Source organism: Salmo trutta, chromosome 14, assembly GCF_901001165.1.
Source record: "Salmo trutta chromosome 14, fSalTru1.1, whole genome shotgun sequence".
NCBI lineage: Eukaryota > Metazoa > Chordata > Actinopteri > Salmoniformes > Salmonidae > Salmo > Salmo trutta.
The window spans coordinates 72,582,307-72,593,706 of NC_042970.1; the positions used below are offsets into that span (position 1 = coordinate 72,582,307).

Sequence of the window (11,400 nt, forward strand, 5' to 3'; positions counted from 1 at the left end):
GTGCGTCACTTGAGTGGGTTGAGTCACTGACGTGATCTTCCTGTCCGGGTTGGCGCTCCACCTTGGGTTGTGCTGTGGCGGAGATCTTTGTTGGCTATACTCGGCCTTGTCTCAGGATGGTAAGTTGGTGGTTGAAGATATCCCTCTAGTGGTGTGGGGGCTGTGCTTTGGCAAAGTGGGTGGGGTTATATCCTGCCTGTTTGGCCCTGTCCGGGGGTATCGTCGGACGGGGCCACAGTGTCTCCCGACCCCTCCTGTCTCAGTCTCCAGTATTTATGCTGCAGTAGTTTATGTGTCGGGGGGCTAGGGTCAGTCTGTTATATCTGGAGTATTTCTCCTGTCTTATCCGGTGTCCTGTGTGAATTTAAGTATGCTCTCTCTAATTCTCTCTCTCTTTCTCTCTTTTTCTCTCTTTCTTTCTCTCTTTTTCTCTCTTTCTTTCTTTCTCTCTCTCGGAGGACCTGAGCCCTAGGACCATGCCTCAGGACTACCTGGCCTGATGACTCCTTGCTGTCCTCAGTCCACCTGGCCGTGCTGCTGCTCCAGTTTCATCTGTTCTGCCTGCAGCTATAGAACCCTGACCTGTTCACCGGACGTGCTACCTGTCCCAGACCTGCTGTTTTCAACTCTCTAGAGACAGCAGGAGCAGTAGAGATACTCTGAATGATCGGCTATGAAAAGCCAACTGACATTTACTCCTGAGGTGCTGACCTGTTGCACCCTCGACAACCACTATGATTATTATTATTTGACCCTGCTGGTCATCTATGAACATTTGAACATCTTGGCCATGTTCTGTTATAATCTCCACCCGGCACAGCCAGAAGAGGACTGGCCACCCCTCATCCTCTCTAGGTTTCTTCCTAGGTTCTGGCCTTTCTAGGGAGTTTTTCCTAGCCACTGTGCTTCTACACCTGCATTGCTTGCTGTTTGGGGTTTTAGGCTGCGTTTCTAAACAGCACTTTGTGACATCAGCTGATGTAAGATTGGCTTTATAAATAAAATTGATTGATTGATTGGTGTGCGGTATCTCTCATATGGGTTCCATGGGAACAACAGGTTTGGTGTGGAGCATCTCTCATAGGGGTTTCATAAGAACAACAGGTTTGGTATGGGGCATCTCTCATAGGGGTTTCATAACAACAACAGGTTTGGTATGGGGCATCTCTCATAGGGGTTTCACAGGAACAATGATGAATAAGGTATAGAAACAGGAGAAAATGGATGCCATTTTTAAAATACTTTGCTTGGAGTGCCAGATGTGCAGGGTTTGAACATGATACTTTTCTTTTAGTTCATTGCAACAGGCGAGTTCAATCAAGCACAGCCAAAGTACACTACATGACCAAAAGTATGTGGACATCCGCTCGTCGAACATCTCATTCCAAAATCATGGGCATTAATATGGAGTTGGTCCCCCCTTTGCTGCTATAACAGCCTCCACTCTTCTGGGAAGGCTTTCCACTAGATATTGTAACATTGCTGCGGGCACTTGCTTCCATTCTGCCACAAGAGCATTAATGAGGTCGGGCACTGATGTTGGGCGATTAAGCCTTGCTCACAGTCGGTGTTCCAATTCATTCCAAAAGTTTTTGGTGGGGTTGAGGTCAGGGCTCTGTGCAGGCCAGTCAAGTTCTTCCACACTGATCTCGAAAAGCCATTTCTGTATGGATCTCGCTTTGTGCACAGGGCATTGTCGTGCTGAAACTGGAAAGCGCCGTCCCCAAACTGTTGCCACAAATTTGGAAGCACAGAATCGTCTAGACTGTCATTGCATGCTGTAGCGTTAAGATTTCTCTTCACTGGAACTAAGGAGCCTGAAACATGAAAAACAGCCCCAGAACATTATTCCTCCTCCAACAAACTTTACAGTTGGCATTACGCATTTGGGCAGGTAGCGTTCTCCTGGCATCTGCCAAATCCAGATTCATCCGTCGGACTGCCAGATGGTGAAGCGTGATTCATCACTGCAGAGAACACATTTCCAATGCTCCAGAGTCCAATTGCGGCGAGCTTTACACCACTCCAGCCGATGCTTGGCATTGCACATGGTGATCTTAGGCTTGTGTGCGGCTGCTCGGCCATGGAAACTAATTTCATGAAGCTCCCGACGAACACTTCTTGTGCTGACTTTGCTTCCAGAGGCAGTTTGGAACTCAGTAGTGAGTGTTGCGGGAGGACAGACGATTTTTACGCGCTACTCGCTTCAGCTCTCGCCGGTCCCATTCTGTGAGCTTGTGTGGCCTACCACTTCGCAGCTAAGCCGTTGTTGCTCCTAGACATTTCCACATCACAATAACAGCACTAGCAGGGCAGAAATTTGATGAACTGACTTGTTGGAAAGGTGGCATCCTATGATGGTGCCACGTTAAAAGTCACTGAGCTCTTCAGTAAAGCCATTCTACTGCCAATGTTTGTCTATGGAGATTGGAAGGCTGTGTGCTCGATTTTATACACCTGTCAGCAATGGGTGTGGCTGAAATAGCCGAATCCACTATTTGAAGGGGTGTCCACATACTTTTGTATAAATAGTGTATTTGAACTGATTTCCAATAGTATTTGAACCCAGGTCTGGTCTGCCTCACTTTGTTGACAAAGTCCTGGTATCCGGGGTAGTAGGTGGTGACGATGGAGAAGATGTACCAGTCGTATTCCTCCATGATCTTCAGCATGATGGAGGCCTGCTGCTCTATAGACGGGCCAAACTGGAAGAACATGGAGTGGTCGTCCTGCAAACATTGGGAAGACAGAGAAGAGAGGGAAGAGAGAGAAGAGAGAAAAGACAGAGAAGAGAGAGAAGAGAGAGGAGAGAGAAGACAGAGAAGGAAGAGAGAGAAGAGAGAGAAGAGAGAAAAGAGAGAGGGAAGACAGAAGAACGGGACGTCAGGTCAATGGTCAAATGGAAATAATATGTAAAGGAGGATAGTACACATACAGTACATGCGCGGCCACACACACAAACAACATCTGGAGACTCAAGGGAGGTCCAGGGGGCTAGGGCGATGTTGTTCAGTGGCGTGGAAAATTGCAAGATTATGTTATAATGCTTGTATTGTATTATAATGGTTGTTTTATTCGACAGAATAGAGTATTCTGTTAACTATTGTGTGTGTGCTTTACTGAGGATGGGCCTCTATGAGATAGCACTGACAGAGGAGATTTACGATGTCTTTTGATAATAACGCCAAAAGAGCATTCCAGAGAACATGAGCTAATGGTTCTGTTCTATACCGTACCAGGGAGAGACGGTTCCAGTTTGGAGTAGGAGGACCAGACGCTGGTCTATACAATGAAAACTGTTGACACAGCAGTTGCTGTCTGCTATGTTTTATAGATATCTTTCATACAAATCTTAACCTTGTGACCATTCTATGTATCTGTTGTTCGTCACGTAAGTTGAGATGGGTGTATCTTGGCTATAAAAGATCTTTGTACTTTTGTGTTGTCACTTTCAATGGAGCATCATTGAAAGTCAAGTGCTATTGCAAAGCTCTTATTATTAAAGATGTAGTTTAAGTATAACTCTGACTGGTGTGTGAAGTTTGTAACTCTCCTCATTTGGTAATGCATAAATTAGCCACCACATCAGTCACCCATGAGGACATGATGGTTGAGATGCATTATTTATGGAACTAAGGGACTAGAGGGGACATCAGAGGAACTGTATGAAGACTCACGCCCAGCATCAGCTGAACGTCAGGGATCTATTTGTGTTCATGAGTTTGTCAGTGGGGGAGTGTGTGTACGATTATTAGTGAGTGAGTGTGAGCGAGATTGTGAGTGTGCGTGTGTGTAAGTCCTCACAAGGATAGTAAAACAAAGAAAATTCTGACAATTGGGGACATCTCACCGGTCACCACAAGGAAAAAGGCTATTTTAGGTTTAGGGGTTAGGTTTACGGTTGGGTTACAATTAGGATTAGAATTAGGGTTAGTGGTTAGGGTTTAAGGTTGGGTTTAGGGGTTTGGGGTTAGGGAACATAGGATTTTGAATGGGAATCAATTGTTTGGTCCTCACAAGGATAGTAAAACAATCATGCCTGTGTGTGTGTGTGTGTGTGTGTGTGTGTGTGTGTGTGTGTGTGTGTGTGTGTGTGTGTGTGTGTGTGTGTGTGTGTGTGTGTGTGTGTGTGTGTGTGTGTGTGTGTGCGTGCGTGCGTGCGTGCGTGCGTGAATCTGCTCATATGTACAGTGGGGTTTGAAATGATTGACACAAAGATAAGAAAATATTACTGTATAAAATAAACAATTGAAATACTGAGCTATACTGTATGCTAAACAAATGGAAAATTATATTATTTTATACTAATACAATTGCTCAGAGAAATAGATGCCGTTTTTTCTCTCAAAAGGCAGGGGTCAATATTACTGACCACTGTTTTCAATACCTCACCTTACAAAGATAATGGCACTAAGCCTTTTTCCAAAATGTTTTAAGAGTTGGAGAACACATTGGAAGGGATCTTAGACCATTCCTGTTCCAGGAAGACAATAACCCCAAGCATACATAAAAATCCACAAATAAAATGGTTAACTGGCCACATAATCAACTTTTTGCAATAGTTATGTCATGAAGCCAATTGAAAACATGTGGTTTGATTTGAAGAGGACAATCCCATAAACACAGACGAAGGATATCAAGGATCTGGAAGGATTCTGTATGGATCCCTCCCAATGTGTTGTCCAACTCATAAAACATTTTAGAAAAAGGCTCAGTTACGTTATCCTCGCAAGGTGAGCTATTTGAAGGTGTTGAAAACAGGGTTGTCAATCATTTTTAACCCTACCTTTTTGAGACAAAAAAAATTATTCCTTGTTGAACAAAGTCTCTTTCTCTGAGCAACTGTATAAGTATAAAATAATGTGTTTTTTTAGCATGCAATATAGCTCAGTATTTTAATTATTTATATAGTAATTTTTTCTAATCTTAATCAAGGGTGTAATGTTGGACCCCACCGTATGTGGACACAGTGAGTGAGTGAGTGATACCGTTAGTTTGTGAATGAATATGTGTGACGTCCATACTATATCTGCATGTTCCCGTGTGCAAGCAAGCATGGCCTGCCTATGTGACAGCTCTGTATGTGACTCTGTGTGTATGGGCGTATCCATAGGTCGTGGCTCCATGTTACTCACGCAGCAGGCTGTGCTGAGCTCTTCCTGGCTCAGGTCTACTCGCTCCACCCCACATCAAAGCCCACTTCCCCCCCTGTTACATCTCCCATCTCCCCCACAGGGACAGATATGGCTTGATCCGTTACCTAGCTTCTGCTTTGATGAGGTAATCACATTCCATGTCAATGAGGGACAGAAGTGTGGAAGTAGAATAGGGGAGGTTGGGGGATTAATCCTGAAACGTTGACAGTCAGTATACACTTCACTTGAAATAACCGTGTTAAAATAATATGCTTGTACACAAACGCATCACAGGCGCACCCTTAAACTCTAACCTTTCTATTGAAATCCATTGCTATTTTGACTACGTTCCATATATTCTGGAGGGTCATATGAATTTCAAAGGTGAGTGTTATTGTATGTATGCTGTGTTTGTCCCTTCCCATAATTTCCTGTCAATCAACCGCAAATCCACGGCAGCCATTGACTCCTCTTGATCCTCCATGTTTCTCAATCTATCCTGAGCCCTATCTCTCCGCTTCACACCTTTATGCACTTCTCTCTCTATTTTCTCTCTGTCCTACATTATTAATCACTGTGCGGATACAGATATCATTTCATTTGAAGACTTTTTCCCACATCATTCGATTCTCTCTTTTCATTATTTTTCTCTCTTTTCTCTCTCTCTTTCTCAAATGTCATTCACTTGGATCAGCAGACACCTATTCCATTATTCATAGAATAACAGCTAATCAGTCTAATGTTCTCTTTAATATCCTCATCAATTCACTCGTTTTTTTTTCTCCTAATGTAATTACTGTCTGTGTTTTTTTACTCTTCGTGTTTATCTTCTTCACACCAAGTCCTAAAGCTCAATTAGCTCATGTCTGCGAGGTGCCAACCAGTGTCCTGCAGGGCCAGCAGGGCCAAACTGTCTCGTTCCTGATCAGCGACCAAGTTGCATGTCCTGTCCACTCACATCAGTGTTCACTAGCCCAACTAACTGTGATGTGATGCCCAACACTTGTATGGGCCCTGGTTATAAGTGGTGCACAAAATAGGATAGAGGGTGCTATTTTGGATGGAACCTATGAGTGATGTGAGAGATGCTCAATGGATAAATGAATAAAAGAGAGCAGAGAAAGGACATTTTTCTTCTAGATGGAAAAATACCTATTACTGTAACTCTCTGAATAGTATTGTTTGAATTTTGACATGCTTTTGTCGGCATTGTGCTATGTGAGTTTGATTGTTTAGCGCAAAATCACGCGAGTCGACACTTCCATATTATGTGTTGTAGTGGCACCACTTCTGCTGCTACACAGCTGCATGTTGCAGACATTAGCTAAAGGAGGCTAGTAAAGTACAGTAGCTTAAATGACTCACTATCACTATCATCATTATCCCGTTGTGCATAAAGATGACAGCAACCAGCCGCAGTACTTATACAACACTGTAACCTATTGCATCTCCCTGAGGATTTGTAACGTACTGTACTGTGATGAAACCTAATATGTGAGTAACCCGTCTTTAACATAGTGACTCTAACACCTCAACCACACCTCACATCAACCACTCTGCAATGCATCTATAAATATATGCAGAGTCTAGTATACAAAAAAGTGCTTCCATCGCTTCCTTCTTTACAGTATGTCACCCGTTTCTATAAGATGTGCTGGGATGGGGAGCAGTGTTGAGGGCGGCTATTATTTTAACCTATTAAGACTCTGAAGTGTTGTGAGCTTGATTTATATCAGATTGTCACGGTGGCTTCGCCTGGCGTTGTCGGCGGAGCTAGCTGCTTCCTCTGATGCGTCAATGTGTACTGTATGTGCACTGTGGTGAGTGTGTGTGTGTGTGTGTGTGTGTGTGTGTGTGTGTGTGTGTGTGTGTGTGTGTGTGTGTGTGTGTGTGTGTGTGTGTGTGTGTGTGTGTGTGAGAGAGAGAGCAGTCTAAAGCGGGTCTGAAAGGATTTGGCAACTCATCTCCATGTCATGCCAATGAAAGCCTGTCTCCAATTAGATTTGCAGGGAGAGAGCGACATATCAGCCCTCTGCTTAACAAGCCCTGGTGGGAGAGGACTGAGAGAGAGAGAGAGAGAGAGAGAGAGAGAGAGAGAGAGAGAGAGAGAGAGAGAGAGAAGGAGAAGGAGAGAGAGGGGTGATGAGAGAGAGAGAGGGAGGGGGGTGGCAGTTAGAGCTGAGCTGAGCGAGAGATAGAGAGGAGTCTCAATTGAGAAAACAGGAAAATCCTAAGAACTCCCAGAGAGAGAGAGAGAGAGAGTAAGAACAAGAGAAAGATTCACAAACACACACATTCACACATTGAAGTAGCAGCTGCGTTATAGTAGACACATCCTTTCCTTCCTCTCCTTCCTCTCCTCCACTTCACTCCCCTCTTTCAATCCACCTTTAATCCTCTCCCCCCTTCCGACTATCTTCCCCTGTCTTTCCTCCATCTATCTATCTTTCCTCTGTCTTTTCTCCATCTATCTATCTTCCCTCTGTCTTTCCTCCATCTATCTATCTTTCCTCTATCTATCTATCTTCCCTCTGTCTTTCCTCCATCTATCTATCTTTCCTTCATCTATCTATCTTCCCTCTGTCTTTTCTCCATCTATCTATCTTCCCTCTGTCTTTCCTCCATCTATCTATCTTCCATCTGTCTTTCCTCCATCTATCTATCTTCCATCTGTCTTTCCTCCATCTATCTATCTTCCCTTTGTCTTTCCTCCATCTATCTATCTTCCCTCTGTCTTTCCTCCATCTATCTATCTTCCATCTGTCTTTCCTCCATCTATCTATCTTCCCTTTGTCTTTCCTCCATCTATCTATCTTTCCTATGTCTTTCCTCCATCTATCTATCTTCCCTCTGTCTTTCCTCCATCTATCTATCTTTCCTCTGTCTTTTCTCCATCTATCTATCTTCCCTCTGTCTTTCCTCCATCTATCTATCTTCCCTCTGTCTTTCCTCCATCCATCTATCTTCCCTCTATCTATCTATCTTTCCTCCATCTATCTATCTTCCCTTTGTCTTTCCTCCATCTATCTATCTTCCCTCTGTCTTTCCTCCACTATCTATCTTCCCTCTGTCTTTCCTCCATCTATCTATCTTCCCTTTGTCTTTCCTCCATCTATCTATCTTTCCTATGTCTTTCCTCCATCTATCTATCTTCCCTCTGTCTTTCCTCCACTATCTATCTTCCCTATGTCTTTCCTCCATCTATCTATCTTTCCTATGTCTTTCCTCCATCTATCTATCTTCCCTCTGTCTTTCCTCCATCCATCTATCTTCCCTCTATCTATCTATCTTTCCTCTCTTTCCTCCATCTATCTATCTTCCCTTTGTCTTTCCTCCATCTATCTATCTTCCCTCTGTCTTTCCTCCACTATCTATCTTCCCTCTGTCTTTCCTCCATCTATCTATCTTTCCTCTATCTATCTATCTTCCCTCTGTCTTTCCTCCATCTATCTATCTTTCCTTCATCTATCTATCTTCCCTCTGTCTTTTCTCCATCTATCTATCTTCCCTCTGTCTTTCCTCCATCTATCTATCTTCCATCTGTCTTTCCTCCATCTATCTATCTTTCCTCTGTCTTTTCTCCATCTATCTATCTTCCCTTTGTCTTTCCTCCATCTATCTATCTTCCCTCTGTCTTTCCTCCATCCATCTATCTTCCCTCTATCTATCTATCTTTCCTCCATCTATCTATCTTCCCTTTGTCTTTCCTCCATCTATCTATCTTCCCTCTGTCTTTCCTCCATCTATCTATCTTCCATCTGTCTTTCCTCCATCTATCTATCTTCCCTTTGTCTTTCCTCCATCTATCTATCTTTCCTATGTCTTTCCTCCATCTATCTATCTTCCCTCTGTCTTTCCTCCATCTATCTATCTTTCCTCTGTCTTTTCTCCATCTATCTATCTTCCCTCTGTCTTTCCTCCATCTATCTATCTTCCCTCTGTCTTTCCTCCATCCATCTATCTTCCCTCTATCTATCTATCTTTCCTCCATCTATCTATCTTCCCTTTGTCTTTCCTCCATCTATCTATCTTCCCTCTGTCTTTCCTCCACTATCTATCTTCCCTCTGTCTTTCCTCCATCTATCTATCTTCCCTTTGTCTTTCCTCCATCTATCTATCTTTCCTATGTCTTTCCTCCATCTATCTATCTTCCCTCTGTCTTTCCTCCACTATCTATCTTCCCTATGTCTTTCCTCCATCTATCTATCTTTCCTATGTCTTTCCTCCATCTATCTATCTTCCCTCTGTCTTTCCTCCATCCATCTATCTTCCCTCTATCTATCTATCTTTCCTCTCTTTCCTCCATCTATCTATCTTCCCTTTGTCTTTCCTCCATCTATCTATCTTCCCTCTGTCTTTCCTCCACTATCTATCTTCCCTCTGTCTTTCCTCCATCTATCTATCTTCCCTTTGTCTTTCCTCCATCTATCTATCTTCCCTATGTCTTTCCTCCATCTATCTATCTTTCCTATGTCTTTCCTCCATCTATCTATCTTTCCTCTGTCTTTCCTCCATCTATCTATCTTTCCTATGTCTTTCCTCCATCTATCTATCTTCCCTCTGTCTTTCCTCCACTATCTATCTTCCCTATGTCTTTCCTCCATCTATCTATCTTCCCTCTGTCTTTCCTCCATCTATCTATCTTTCCTCTGTCTTTCCTCCATCTATCTTCCCTCTGTCTTTTCTCCATCTATCTATCTTTCCTATATCTATCTATCTTTCCTCTGTCTTTCCTCCATCTATCTTCCCTCTGTCTTTTCTCCATCTATCTATCTTTCCTCTGTCTTTCCTCCATCCATCTATCTATCTCCCCTCTGTCTTTCCATATTTTCTCCCCAGCACATTCATCCTGCTGTCAATCTCGCTCTGTGGTTTAAGCTCATCATGCTTCATCATCATGTTTCTTCGCTAATCAAATACCCACAGAGTTAATTCATCTAACATTCCTTGTTTAATTAGGAATGACCCTATTTTGAAGTCTTTCCTGTTGCGTCGCTTTTTCTTATGCACTTCATTTGAAGATCCCACAGTGTCTTGATTGGATTACTCCGCTGTTTTTGGTCCAGGAAATGATTACACAGTTGTTCACATCTCATTTGCTGGGCAGCCAATAGACTGAGAACATGTGCATTCTATAAATTACGAGCTCTGGAAAATGGGGATGGCAATCATGGGAACTAGATATAGAGTGCGGAAGGACATCGCAACATTTTGTGAGCAGCACAATATGAAATCAAAAAGAAACTCAGCATCTCAAATCTCTGGCTCCAATCTCCGATGTCATTAACAAACTAGCAAAACGTTTTCGCTCCTGTTGTGTGGCAATTAGCCACTCTCACAGTAAGAAACTGTTAATGTCATGCATAACTCACAAGCAAATCAATGTTTGACAAAAAATGCAGGTTTTGTTCTTTATTCGAACAACTAGTACATCTTGTGGCTGCCAGGTAGCAGTCTCACAGAAGCTGTTCTGTGGTTCATTTCAATGAATCCCAAAGAAACCAAGTATGTACAGTAGTGTTTTGCGTATTTTACAGTCCATTAAAAAGGACATTATAGAGTTATTTTTCCAGTATAATGTCCATTTTAACAGACTATAAAATACACTGTGACCTTTATTATCAGCATGCTGAGGCCTGTCCTCACCATAGCCAGCAGGCTCTAATTCTGACCTCTGTGTGGGGAATATCATGTTGGTCACGGCACCAAACCCCCATGGTCACAACCATCCTCCACACACACACAAACCATGGTCACAACCATCCACATGTGCGTGCGCGCGCACACACACACACACACACAGTCACACACACACACACACACACACACACACACACACACACACACACACACACACACACACACACACAGTCACACACACACAGTCACACACACACACACACACACACACACACACACACAGTCTCACACACACACACACACACACACACACACACACACACACACACACACGGTCACACACACACGGAGGAGGTTAAACTCAGGCCATACAATATGACTGCTCATGCACTGGTTCTACAGCTTGGAAACATATTTACCATGCACGCATACTATATGTGCATATGGTGCCATACATATACATGCATGAATACATACAGTACCAGTCAAAAGTTTGGACACACCTACTCATTCAAGGGTTTTTCTTTATTTGTACTATTTTCTACATTGTAGAATAATAGTAAAGACATCAAAACTATGAAATAACACATATGGAATCATGTAGTAACCAAAAAAGTGCTAAACA

The 11,400-nt window shown here is 43.1% G+C and overlaps 1 protein-coding gene across 1 annotated transcript in view; it reads right to left on the reverse strand.

Moving 5' to 3' along the window:
• Positions 1-11,400, reverse strand: part of LOC115147307 (glutamate receptor ionotropic, NMDA 2B-like) — a 129,543-nt gene that overhangs the window by 62,111 nt on the left and 56,032 nt on the right. Inside the window, 1 exon segment of the mRNA XM_029689487.1 lies at positions 2,586-2,729. Within this exon segment, the coding sequence (XP_029545347.1) occupies positions 2,586-2,729 (144 nt within the window).